Source organism: Panthera leo, chromosome B3 (assembly GCF_018350215.1).
Source record: "Panthera leo isolate Ple1 chromosome B3, P.leo_Ple1_pat1.1, whole genome shotgun sequence".
NCBI lineage: Eukaryota > Metazoa > Chordata > Mammalia > Carnivora > Felidae > Panthera > Panthera leo.
Window position 1 is genome coordinate 522,391 of NC_056684.1, and position 13,572 is coordinate 535,962.

The following is a 13,572-nucleotide window of genomic DNA, read 5'->3' on the forward strand; positions in this document are numbered from 1 at the left end:
CGAGTAGACACAGCCTGTGAGCAGGTGTCCGTGCCCGGCTCCTGGGGCCGTCGGTGGAGCTGGGGGGGAGGGGGGGGAGGTACGTGCTGATGCAGCGGCAGAAACCGAAGCGCATTAAGTAGTTTCTCTGCGTTCGTATTTTTAAAGCACTTTGATACGGTTCGTATCAGGGAAAGACCGTCATGCTTTAGAAACACCTAGAGCATTGAGACATGACTATTGTACGTGAGGGTGCCCTCCGTCTGCTCCCCACAGACGTGCGGCCACCGCTCCCGCCCCAGTGCCTTCAGCCACACGACACGTTTCTCCCTCCTCTGTAATTTAACCACCGTATCGGGTGGAATCTACCTACAATAAACTCACTTGTGTTAGGTGTACAGGCTGGTGGGTTTCAGGAACCGTACGTGGTTGTGTAAACCCCTCCGTGATGGAGGCTTGGAGCATTTCCGTCGCCCCCTCCCCCCAGCCCAGCCCCCTGGGCCCCTTGCGCCGACCTCTCCCAAACCCTGGTCCCTGCAGTCCCTGGTCCGTGCTCCGTCGTCGTCTCTGGTGAGTCACATGGACGAAGTCACACTGTGTGTATTCTTTTGTCCTCATCCTTCACTGAGCACGGTCTCTCTGGGACTCTTGCGCACTGGGGAGAGTTTCATATTTCGTTCCTTTAATCGCTGAACAGCATGTAGACCGTGTGGACGTGTCCGCTGGGTGACCCCCTCACCACGGATGCGCTTGGGGCTTGTACCCCGCTTGTGGCTGCTATGAATAAGGTCCGGTCCTGTGTGCAGACACGGTCTTGTTCCTGAAGGTGAACACCTGGGCCTGGGGTGAGTTGTGGGGTCGCTCAGCTCTGTGTCGATCCAGCGGTTTAAGCTGCCACCACACTGCGCATCTTCGGCCCCGCACATGCCTCCTCGCCTTGACCTTCCCGCGGGCGACTGGTCACTTACAAGTCTTAACCACACGCACACGTGCAGCGTCTGTTACCACTATGACCTTGAAGATTTAAAATACGTCACTTTAGGGGCGCTTGGGGGGCTCAGTGGGTTAAGCGTCTGACTTCGACTCAGGTCAGGATCTAACGGTTCGTGAGTTCGAGCCCGACCTCGGGCTCTGTGCTGACGGCTCAGCCTGGAGCCTGCTTCGGATTCTGTGCCTCCCCCTCTCTCTGCCCCTCCCCTGCTCATGCTCTGTCTCTTTCTGTCTCTCAAAAGCAAGTAAACGTTAGAAGTTTCTTTTTAATTTAATTTTATTTTTTTTTCAACGTTTTTTATTTATTTTTGGGACAGAGAGAGACAGAGCATGAACGGGGGAGGGGCAGAGAGAGAGGGAGACACAGAATCGGAAACAGGCTCCAGGCTCCGAGCCATCAGCCCAGAGCCTGACGGCGGGGCTCGAACTCACGGACCGTGAGATCGTGACCTGGCTGAAGTCGGACGCTTAACCGACTGCACCACCCAGGCGCCCCTGAAGTTTCTTTTTAATTTTAAAACATGTCACGTGTACACATCATTGTTCGATTTTCTTTCTTTTTTCGCTCAGCTTTTAAAACACACTTGCTCTGTGCCACGTGTTGCTTCCTCTGGGGTACTCTGTGCCAGGACGGGAACGTGTCTCCGTCTCTGGTGGATCTTGGCACCTTGAGTGGTGGCCACGGGCACAAGCGAGCGTTTGCAGGGTGGACGCACTCCCGTTCCGCGGCGGTGTATTTACTGCGTCTGTTCTGGCAGCTGTCAGGCTCCCACCATCACGTTGTTGCCGGAATGAACGGTGCTGCCATGGGCACTCCCCTCCGTCTTCCTGCCCACGTCTGGGAACTTGGGAACTGCTGGGTCATGGGCTGGCAGCTCTTAAGCTGAGCCGCGTGCTGCTGACTCCACGTGGGGACTGCCCCTCCCTCCGTTTCCTCTGTTCGTTTTCACAGTTGTCTACGTGAAGTTACATCTTGTTGTACAATTCTTTCAACAACACGCTTCCTGTTTCCTGACAGAAATTCAATGTCGTCTTTCCGTCCTGGGAGAGGACACGGTGAGAGTCGCAAGAGTGTGTTTTATACCAATGACGAGTGGGAGCTTTTAGACCCGAACCCTAAGGACCTGGAGGAGTCAATGGTGCAGGAAGAGAGGAGGAAGCAGGCGCCCGAAGGAAACAAAGGTAGGACGGTCCCTGCTGCCTGAGCCCCCCCGCCGGCCCCCAGGGGCGCGGGGACCCTTCCGTAGCAGGCGGTCCCAGGGGCAGGAGGCACAGGGATTTGCATCCTGTCTGTGGGAGATGAGTCGTGAGGGCCTGTGAAGTTAGGGACAGAACATCCGGGGGTCCTGGTGCTCTTTACAGATGTACTGATTTTTCTTATAAACCTTGCGTTTACAGAATTCTGTAACAGACATGAAGGTGGAACGCACAAGGTCACGGATTCCGGTGTGGCCTCGTCTGACTTGTGCCGTTGTGAACTTAGGGCCTCTCTTTCTTCCCAGCCCCTTCCCCTCCCCGTGCTCACCCATCTTCATTTCAAAGTAAATGCTAGACGTCACTCCATTACACGTAAATATTTCATCTAGTATGTATCTCTAAGAGATAACGACTCATCTTAAAGTTATGGCAGCGTGTTATTACACGTAGAAACAGTGAGTCTGATCTAATAGTCTAACCCTGCACTCGTTCCACAGCTGCGTGACCAGGAGGTGACGCCAGGGGACGAGGGCGCTCTGGGGCTGTGTACCCCTCTGGCCCCACCGCTGTGTCCTGTTCCCGCGGGTTTGGGGCTGGATTTCTGTTCGGGGTTCGTCAGCCTGACCCCGTCTGTACAGCTGGTTGTGATGCTCTGTCCAGGGATCCACGAGGGAATGTTGATGTTTTCCTGTAAAACGACAATAATATTGAAATTTTGCCTCATGCATGATTCTAGCGTGGGCTGGCAGGAGGCGGCGGGATTTTAGGAAATGTTTATGGGGGGGGGGGGGGGGCAAGTATTTACTAAAGGAGAGACCTTTCCCATCCCCCGGGGAGGGTGGCCGAGACTTGCTTCTGTTCGCTGGGTCATCCTTTGGGGCCCTCAGTCCCACGTGACGGGGTGTGAGATGCGGCCAGATGGGCGTGCTGTGCTCCCCGGGGCCGGCTCGGTGGGTGCGACGCCAGAGGGGGGCCCACCTGAGCGGGAGCGCCTCCTGAGGAAGGGGACCTGGGTCCCGGCGGATGGGCCGCCTTGGCTCCGACTTCTGGTAGCGGCTCCTGGAGTGAAAAGGAAGGAGGGGTCAGCGAGGCTGAGCGGCCAGGTGGGCAGGAGACTCCCGGGGCCTGTGGGCACCTTCCTGACGGGAGTCGCCCTTGAGAGGCAGCGGGGTCTGCGGACCGGTCCTGTACCGGCTGTGAGTCAGCCCGCCAGCTTGTCGCCCTGTCGCTCGGGGCCGCCCAGCCGCTCTCCTTTGTGTTTGTTCCCCTGCTGTGTAGGTGGATTTCTTTTTTTCTTCTCAGACTTCTACTAAAATCCAAGTTAGTTATATGTAGTCGGTAATAATGGCTTCAGGAGTAGAATCTAGTGATTCATCGCTTACATGCAGCACCCAGTGTTCATCCCAACAAGTGTCCCCTTAATGCCCATCCCCCATCCAACCCCCCCCCCCCACCCCGAGAACCCTCGGTTTATTCTCTGTATTTAAGAGTCTCTTAGGGTTTGCTAAGTGGACTTTTTAAAAAAAATTTTTTTAACGTTTATTTTTTTGAGAGAGAGCAAGCGGGGGTGGGGCAGAGAGAGGGAGACACAGACTCTAAAGCAGCTCCAGGCTCCGAGCTGTCAGCACAGAGCCCGACAGGAGGCTCGAACTCCCAAACTGTGAGATCACGACCTGAGCCCAAGTTGGATGCCCAACTGACTGAGCCACCCAGGCGCCCCTGCTAAGTGGACTTTTTAATCGAAAGCATAACACACACAAAGTTCCCTGATTGCAGATGAGTACTCAGCGGATTTTCCCTGTGAGCACACACTTCAACAGACAGGACAAGACCGGACCCACCCAGTCACTGGCCTCTCCCGGGGTGGCCCCTGTCCCAAAACAGCAGGAAGTCACGGCCTTGTTTTCTAGCTTTAAGGGACCTGTGTGGTTTGTACTATTTCACATTGCCTCCTTATAGCTTGAATATGTATTTGAATCCATTGATGCAGAAATGTGTTTGGGTCCTTTAGTATTTTTAAGTACCCATTTTTTTAAAAACTTATTTTGAGAGAGTGTGAGCGGGGGAGGGGCAGAGAAAGAGGGAGACACAGAATCTGAAGCAGCTCCAGGCTCCGAGCTGTCGGCACAGAGCCCGACGCGGGGCTCGAACCCACGAACTGCGAGTTCATGACCTGAGCTCAACCGACTGAGCCCCCCAGGCGCCCCTTTAAATACCTTTTTTTTTAAGAAAGAGAAGGTAATCATGTGTTCACAATTAAGAAAACGTACATTTAGGGAGGGGCTTTGTCTTGTTTTTATTTTGCTGGGAACAGATGAGCAAAAGGAAGCCAGGGATCCCCGAGGTGTGGGAGTCCCACGGGGAACCCGCTGTCTGTGCAGGTGGGGACCCTGCAAGGACTCCAGCACCATGCTCCTCCCTGGCCTGTTCTCTTTCTGTTTGGTCCTAAAAGTGGATGACATGGGAGAACGGTGACGTGAACTGACCTTTTGGAAAAGGAACTTAGCAATGAGATGCGTCCTGAGAGAAGGTGCGGGGAAGCCTTGTCATAAACCCGTTAGCGCCACCAGGCCTCATCTTAGAAACCGAGCAAGCAGGGAGAGCGTTTTCTTCAGCAGTGATCATGTGACCAGTGTAATACGGAAGGATCCCGCTCCTTGAGTTTAGGCTTGGTTTTCATCAAGGAGGAGTCGGGCGAGAGGCGCCCCCGCCTGTGTCCCCCGCGCGAGGGACCCACAGCTTTCTGGAGGATGACGGATGGGATGCTGATGCGTTTCACCGGACTTCCCAGAATGAGGATTTGTCCTGCACCTAAAAAAGTTTTGTTTTTACGCAGGAGGAACCAGCTCAGGATTTCCCTTTGATTTTGGACGTATTCCCTACAAAGGAAAGCGCCCTTTGAGAGACATGATCGGGTCCTACAAGAACCGTCACGTCAGTGGTGACCCTTCCGCCGAGGGGCCGCAGAGCAGTGGTGGCGTCAGCAAGCCGGCCCCCGAAACGCAGTTGCACAGCCAGCAGGAGGAGCTGGAGCGGCTGAAGAAAGACCTGTCCAGTCAGAAGGTGACTTCCCTTCCGCGCACGTGTGTCCCCCCACACCAGCCGCCGGGACCAGAGGGGCAAAGCCTGGCTTTCGTGGGTCTCTGGGTGTTTTGTTCCCCGGGGGGGGGGCTCCCCTCGGGGTGTTACCTCGTGGGCACTCTGGTGCCCCGGGTCACGCGTTCAGACACGAGTACATCAGTCTCTCTCGACACAGCGCTGGCCCAGAGTCCCTTCCCGGTGGGAACAGTCTCCGCGTGGTGTCAGACACCGTTTCTTCCGAAACTGAGTGCGCCTGATCGCTCCGACCAGAGCTGAGGCTTAAGGTTTTAGAGCCCCCGTTTTCTGAACACCGATGTGCGCTCGCTGGGACCTGCTGCTGATCACAGTTCGCGTGTTTGTTTCCCGTTTCCTATTACCGTTCCCTGCAGACAGGCTCCGCCGGCTAACGTCTCTTCCTCTCTGTTTCCGAGACCCCTCGAGAGGAGGTTCGCTACTAACACGCTCCCGGTGGGGTTTCCGCATTCCCTCCGCCCCGCCTTGCCCCCTGCGCCTGTTCACGGTCCCTGCTCTCCCCTCCGGCTCCAGGAGCTTGTGCGGCTGCTGCAGCAGACGGTCCGGTCGTCCCAGTATGACAAGTACTTCGCCAGCAGCCGGCTCTCCGAGGGGGTCCCGAAGGACGCGCTCGACCTTCTGCACCGCAAGGATGACCAGATCCTGGGCCTCAGCGGCCAGCTGGAGAGGCTCACCCTGGAGAGGGAGAGTCTGCAGCAGGAAGTGAGGACGCTCAAGGGCAAGGTGGGCGAGCTCAGCGAGCAGCTGGGGATGCTGGTGGAGACCATCCAGGCCAAGGACGAGGTCATCATGAAGCTCTCGCGCCAGCTCAGCGAGAGCGAGGACAGTACGTCGTCCCCCACGGGGGTGCCCGGCTCCCCCGCCAGCAGGGAGCAGCTGGAGCTGGACAGGCTGAAAGTAAGTGGGGTGTGGGCTCCGGCTGCTGGGCGGGGTTCAGACAGGCGGTGCGGGCGGCCCCTCGATGTCGCGCAGGGGTGCCGGCCTCAGTGCCTGGTGGGGGAGCGGAGCGTGGGGTCGGCTGCCCCACAGGCCCGCTCGGAGCCGGCGCCCCTGTGGCCACGCTGGCCCCGGGGAGGGTGCTACTTCCTGAACACGTTGGGTCTCCGGGTCGTCCCCAGGGTGCGGACCCGTTGGCAGGTGGGGGGAGCGCGCTGCTGTGGGAGGCAGGGGTGGTCCCCGTGCCTGCGGAGAAGCCTGCCAGCCCCCTCCCCCCCGGAGAGCTGAAGGCCCGTGGTCTGTCCGTCAGGCCCCACAGGGACCCTGGGTGTAGTCCAGTCGACCCCACGCGGGTCTCCAGCCACAGGTGTGTCCCGTCCCCAACACGCTCCTCTCCTGGCTACCCTCGTTGTGTAGACACCTTGGCACCGAGGGTGTCTGGCCCCTGAGTGTAGTGTATCCTCGGAGGCCAAGGTTCGCCACCTTGAGGTTGTTGGCGAGGCCCCGCTGTGTGCCCGGGAGCGCCTGCCCCCGTCAGTGCAGAGGATGGCAAGGGGGGGGGGGGTTGTCTCTCAGAGAATTCTAAAACAGGACTTAACACTGGGCTGACAGCAGCATCGCTGGGACATGTGCAGGGCCTCCGTCGTGATGGCTTCTCGGTGACACGTCTCCGTCAGCGTTGCCAGTGGGCCGGCCTTGCTTGCGCACACGGCCTGGAACATGCCCGACCCGCACCGCGCGGGTGATGTGCGTTTCACGCCACCTTGTTTAACGTGGACTAGAGTTGACGTTTTGTGAGCGTGCCTGTGTTTGCAGCATCTGCCTGCTGGCCCCGCCGAGCATGCTCTGTGGGGACACACGCGGGCCCAGCCAGAGCACGTGCGGGATGGAGCGGCTTGTCCTGTGTCCACGCAGCTCCCTGTGGGGACCCACACAGTTGACCCGGGTTAGGTTTCTCGCCCTTATTTACTCTCTTGTTTCTGTGGCACGGTGGGCAGGCTGGTTTCAGTCACTTGGTGATTTCGTGACCTTTTCCTCCAACGTTTCTCCCCGCTTTTTAAAGCCTGTGGCTCCAAAATCCACGAGAGCTCAAGAAGGAGGAAGGTTCTCTGGAGCCTCTGTGTGGCCCTGGGGTCCAGGCGGGATGGTCGGCCACCAGCCCCACACGCTCGCCCCTGCGCTGGCTCTCCAGCCCAACATGCTCACCCCTGCGCTGGCTCTCCGGCCCCACACGCTCGCCCCTGCGCTGGCTCTCCACCCTCACATTGTCACCCCTGTGCTGGCTCTCCAGCCCCACATGCTCACCCCTCCGCTGGCTCTCCAGTCCTACATGCTCACCCTCAGCCCTGCACTGGCTCTCCAGCCCCACACCCTCACCCCTGTGCTGGCTCTCTGGCCCCACACCCTCACCCCTGTGCTGGTTCTCCAGCCCCACACGCTCACCCCTGTACTGGCTCTCCAGCTCCACACCCTCACCCCTGCGCTGGCTCTCCAGCCTTACACGCTCACCCCTGTGCTGGCTCTCTGGCCCCACACGCTCACCCCTGTGCTGGCTCTCCAGCCCCACACTCTTACCCCTGTACTGGCTCTCCAGTTCCATACCCTCACCCCTGCACTGGCTCTCTGGCCCCACACGCTCACCCCTGCGCTGGCTCTCCGGCCCCACACCCTCTCCCCTGCGCTGGCTCTCCGGCCCCACACCCTCTCCCCTGCGCTGGCTCTCCGGCCCCACACGCTCACCCCTGCGCTGGCTCCCCGGCCCCACACCCTCTCCCCTGCGCTGGCTCTCCGGCCCCACACCCTCTCCCTGAGCTGGCTCTCCGGCCTTACACCCTCTCCCCTGCGCTGGCTCTCCGGCCCCACACCCTCTCCCCTGCGCTGGCTCTCCGGCCCCACACGCTCACCCCTGCGCTGGCTCTCCGGCCCCACACCCTCTCCCCTGCGCTGGCTCTCCAGCCTTAAAAGCTCACCCCTGTGCTGGCTCTCTGGCCCCACACCCTCTCCCCTGCGCTGGCTCTCCGGCCCCACACCCTCTCCCCTGCGCTGGCTCTCCGGCCCCACACCCTCACCCCTGCGCTGGCTCTCCGGCCCCACACCCTCTCCCCTGCGCTGGCTCTCCGGCCCCACACCCTCTCCCCTGCGCTGGCTCTCCGGCCCCACACCCTCTCCCCTGCGCTGGCTCTCCGGCCCCACACCCTCTCCCCTGCGCCGGCTCTCCGGCCCCACACCCTCACCCCTGTGCTGGCTCTCCAGCCCCACACTCTTACCCCTCTACTGGCTCTCCAGTTCCATACCCTCACCCCTGCACTGTCTCTCTGGCCCCACACCCTCACCCCTGCGCTGGCTCTCTGGCCCCACACCCTCACCTCTGTGCTGGCTCTCCAGCCCCACACTCTTACCCCTGTACTGGCTCTCCAGTTCCATACCCTCACCCTGCACTGGCTCTCCGGCCCCACACCCTCTCCCCTGCGCTGGCTCTCCGGCCCCACACCCTCTCCCCTGCGCTGGCTCTCTGGCCCCACACCCTCTCCCCTGCGCTGGCTCTCCGGCCCCACACGCTCACCCCTATGCTGGCTCTCCGGCCCCACACCCTCACCCCTGCGCTGGCTCTCCGGCCCCACACCCTCACCCCTGCGCTGGCTCTCCGGCCCCACACCCTCACCCCTGCGCGCCTCTCCAGTGGCACTGCAGGAATGGAACGCAGCGTGAGGGGTTGTGGATGCAAGAAGGGACTTGCTGTCCTCTGTGTCCTCCAGCACTTAATGCTGCGTGGTTCCCACGCTGATTGCTTCCCTTGTCCCCGAGTTTAAACGTCCTTGTGGGGGACCGTCTGTGTGTGTCGGCGGCACTCTGTCATGTCACTGTCACCATCATTTCCGGGTTTCTCAGTCAAGAGTCTGTGTCTGCAGCCTGCAGGTTTGTGCTGTTTGGAACCTGCGAGCTCTTCTCATCGGTCTGATACAGACAGGGTCACTTTCCGGGGTATTTTGAGGAGGGAGTAAACATCGGTCGTCATATCTTTCCAGCCTAGAGTTCAGGGACTTTATCTTTCCCGTACTTCCTTCCAGACCTTTTCCGTGGCTCCGTAATTCTGTGCCCGGAGTAGGTCGATCCCTGCTCTGTCCGGCACCATAGCTGGCTCGGTGGGCGCTGTCCTCGCTGTGATTTGGGGCTGCCCGTCCTGTGACTGTGTCCCCATCCCCTTGTGCCGCCCTGTCCTCCTTCCTGCGATTTGCTCCTTCCGCGTGGGCCTTCACGCTCGCGGCCTTGTTCGTTTGTCCGGCCACGCGCCGGGCTCTGCGCTCTGCCGGAAGCGCACGGTGTGTCCCTCCCCACCCCGCCCCCCGCCCCCGCGGCACCCAGTGTGGCTTGAAAGCAGAGACAGAGGCAGAACCACAGCTGCAGTGAGGGTGAGCAGCAGGGAGGAGACGTGGGCCGGCACTCGCGGTGGTCTGGACGCTGCTCTGGAGCCAGACCTGGCCTGTGTTCAAGCCCAGCTGTGGCGCCCGTGAGCCCCCCCACGGCGGGTTGGGCCCCTTCTCTGCCCAGTGTGTTCACCTGAGACCCGGCCCTCCCCTCGGGGGTCTCGCGGGGATCGGGCTCCTGGTGCCTCGCGGGGCTTCCCTGCTGTGACCGTCACCGTAGGGAGACCGTCCTTGTGATGAACAGTCAGGCCCTCCCAAGGAAGACACCGTTAGTCTGCTCTCCTGCTGTCACCCACCCCCTTGTGTCACTCGGCCTCGGTCCGTCGGGCTCGGGCGCGTGCTGCGCTTGGCCCGGCACTCCCTCTCCTCCATCTGCCGCCAGCAGCTCTCACCCACCGGGAGGGCGAGACTGAGGCCGCGAAGGGGATCGGGGCCTTCTGTGGGGCTAGACTTAGGTGTCTCGCGGGCCTGTCGTGACATGTGGTCCCACGGACTCAGAAGGTGTGCGCGTATCAGTCAGGCGTGGCCAGTGGCCCGGAGTCCAGCGGCCTGGCTCTCAGAGGCCAGATCCCGGCCCCGAGGCTCCGTCTTCACCTGGGCAGCGGAGACCTGGGGACGGCTGCCCAGCAGTTGTCGTGGTGCAGGCAGATCAGGAGTGTCATGCTGACCCATAATCCCCAGCAAGCGCCCCACAAATGTTAGCGATTGAAGGGATCACGGAAACGTCATTTTCTCTGTGGGTTTTAGGGTGGTTATGGGCCGCCAGCCCCGCGGCGATGTCCAGCCTGGGGCACGTCTCGGGGAACGGCCCTGGCTTCTGTCCCGTGAGGGTCCAGGAGCCCGCGGCTTCCCTGGAAGCCACTCCCAGCCGGCCCCCGAATTTTCCTGCGGCTGTGGCCAAGGCCGAGGGGCCGGAGCCTCCCCGGGAGCCCCGGCAGAGCGGGAGAAGCACACCGATGAAGGGCTGCGCTCGGCGGCACGTGTCCAAGCTCGGGCTTCCTGTCCTCAGGCTTCAAGGCCAGAGCCAAACGTGTCCCCACGTTTGGTAGAGCTTGTCGCCGGCCCGTGAGGCCTCTTAAAACACGGCAGATGCAGCAAACATTAACCATTGGTGAATTTAGGTGAAGGGTATGTTGGGTTCGCTGTACTTCCCTTCCAGCTTGGCCAGGGTTTGACGTCTTCCACGTGGACGCGGGAGGGACGCGCCCTCCGGAGCGCCTCACCCACTGTCGGTTGCAGGTGTGGGTCTCTAGTTGAGGGCGTGTGCGGTGTGCAAAGTGGGTGAGTAAAAACGAGCACCCGCAGAAAGTGTGCTGTCTCTCTGCTTGGGAAAGAATGGAGCGTGAGGGACGTGAGCGCAGGTAGGCGTCTGCACAGAGCGGGGACGTGGGTCCTGGTGGCCGCGGCGGTGGTCGGGGTGTCGGCACTAATTCAGCGGGACCGTTTGATTGCAAGGGCGGAATATTAATTACGTAGAATAATCAGCCTTCAGCTGGTGTGAATCGACGGGTTTTCTCTTCCAACAGGACAGCCTCCAGGGGTATAAAACCCAGAATAAGTTTCTCAACAAGGAAATTCTGGAGCTCTCGGCGCTGCGGAGGAACGCAGAAAGGAGGGAGCGGGATCTGATGGCCAAGGTGGGTCGGGCGCGGCTCTGTGTCCTGGTGGCGGGGGACTCAGAGCCTTCCGGAAGTGGGTGCCCGCAACCCTGTCCTGCTGCCGGTGGGGGTGCGGTCACGACCCCGAATCGTGTCTGAAACGTTGGGAGCGCAGAGTGCTGGGCGCTTGGTCTCATCTGAGGCGCCCCGGTGTGTCCCATCTGCACGTATGACGGGATTCACAGAAAAGCTTAAATCCTATCCTGAGGCCCCCAGAGGAAGGCTCCTTGGATTGTGATTTTAGCTGTTGTGGGGATCGATTTCCCACCTGTAAGCGGGGAAGGGGGAGAACACCTCGCTGCCAGCCCAATGGTGGCGGTGCGAGAGTCCGATGGCATTGTGGCGGGAAAGGCAGCGTGAACGTGACAGCCGTCACCGCGTCCCCCGACCTGTGCTTGCGTGTTCTCCTTGGTGTCTGTCTTGTCTGAGGCGGCGGCGGACGGGAGCTGGTCCCAGGCACAGGGTCCTGGGAAAGTGTGGGTGCCACACGGGCGCCTGCTCATGGCCCACATGCCAGGGACACGACGTGACCTCAGGAACCGGCTCGTGCCCTGGTTCCTGCTGCTCCCTTCGGCCGTCCAGGACCCATGTGGGTGTTGGCATCGGGTCCTTGGTGCCGGAGCCCCGGAAGGGAGGGGACGTGACGGGTGGCCGGTGACATAAATCAATCTCTTGTCCTCCACACGGTCCCCCGCCTCTCCTCCTGGTAGCTGGGGGCTCGTCATTCGTGGGCCGCCTGACGTACCTGAGGGTTGTGTATCCCGCGTCGGTCGGGACGGAGGTAACCCCCGCGCTGTCTGTAGTATTCCAGCCTGGAAGCCAAGCTCTGCCAGATAGAGAGCAAATACCTGATTCTGCTGCAAGAAATGAAGACGCCCGTGTGCTCAGAGGAGCAGGGGCCCTCCCGCGAGGTCATAGCCCAGCTGCTGGAGGACGCTCTGCAGGTGGAGGGCCCGGAGCAGCCGGAGCAGGCATTCGTGAAGCCTCGTCTCGTCGGGTAAGGGTGCTGGCGGGTGGTGGGACCCCCTCCTGAGGCCCCCCGCTGCAGCCACAGCGGCCGTGCGCGGGGGACGGGACGCGAGGCCGTGTCCCGGGGAGTAGGCGCCCCGTCCCGAGACACAGCTGCACCCGATGGCATTGTGGCGGGAAAGGCAGCGTGAACGTGACAGCCGCCACTGCGTCTGAGAGCACAGGGGCCCCCCGAGTGGGGACGACGCTCGGGTGGCCTGGCTCGGCGGCCCAGCACCCCCTGAGGCTCCGACGTGTGCCGTGGACACACTCGGACACGCACAGCGTCGCACATGTTAGAAAATGGCGGAGTCTGGAAGCCCGTGCCGGCTCTCCCCCTGGGGTCCTTAAGTAGTACTTTCTGAAAAACGAGATCCGTTGAGATGTTGGACGCGGAGAAACCGCAGATTCAGTCCCGTCTCCTCCTGTCTCCCCCGCTGGCCGCCCCGGGACGGCCCTGCTGCAGGGGCCTCGCGCCTCCCGCCCCGGCGAAGCCCGGTCAGCACGGCCTCCCCGCGTCTGGGCTCAAGCGCGCGGCACCCGCACTGCCGAGGCCTGTGTGCCAGGAGCCGTGCGGGCTCTCGGCGAGGCGGGTGCGTGTACCCTCGTGCCGCACAGGAGGCTGAGGCTGTGGGGGAGACGTGCTGGCCACGGTCACGGTGCCTGGGGGCAAGGACAGGGCCCGCGGACGGCACCCCGGCTGGCGGCTCTGGAGACCCCGTCCTTCCTCCCTCGTGTGCCCTTGGGCCCTCGCTGTGTACATCGTACGTGTTCAAACCGCCTGTAACTAGAACGCTGACTGTACGCACGGACTCGTTTTTACTTGATGAAAATTTCAAGCCTACAAAGTGACGGCCAGCGACACCCCACGCGTACCGTCAGCAGTTACCAGTGTTTGGCCAGTCTGGTTTCGTCTTCCCCTCCCCCAAGGTTTTTTCCTGCAGTTACTTTAAGGCAGATGCCACACGTTTTGTCTTTTCACCTTAAAACACTCCAGGATGCGTTTCTAACTTCTAACTGATGGCCCTCTTTCGTAAGTGTATGTACTTGGAGAGAGGAAGTGTGTCTGGGTGTGCACATGCGCCAGGGAGGGGCAGAGAGGGAGGGGGAGAGAGGGGATCCCAAGCAGGCTCCACGCTGTCAGCGCAGAGCACGACGCGGGGCTCGAACCCGCGAACCGCGAGATCACGACCTGAGCCAAAATCCAGAGTCAGATGCTCAACCGACCGAGCCACCCAGGCGCCCCTGATGACACTTTTTAATAT

General features: G+C 61.0%; 1 protein-coding gene across 1 annotated transcript in view; it reads left to right on the top strand.

Annotated features, from left to right (window-relative positions):
• TBC1D2B (TBC1 domain family member 2B) overlaps positions 1–13,572 on the top strand; it is a 66,077-nt gene that overhangs the window by 37,412 nt on the left and 15,093 nt on the right. The window contains 5 exon segments of the mRNA XM_042940772.1: positions 1,988–2,151; positions 5,003–5,229; positions 5,794–6,177; positions 11,168–11,278; positions 12,103–12,296. Of these exon segments, the coding sequence (XP_042796706.1) occupies positions 1,988–2,151; positions 5,003–5,229; positions 5,794–6,177; positions 11,168–11,278; positions 12,103–12,296 (1,080 nt within the window).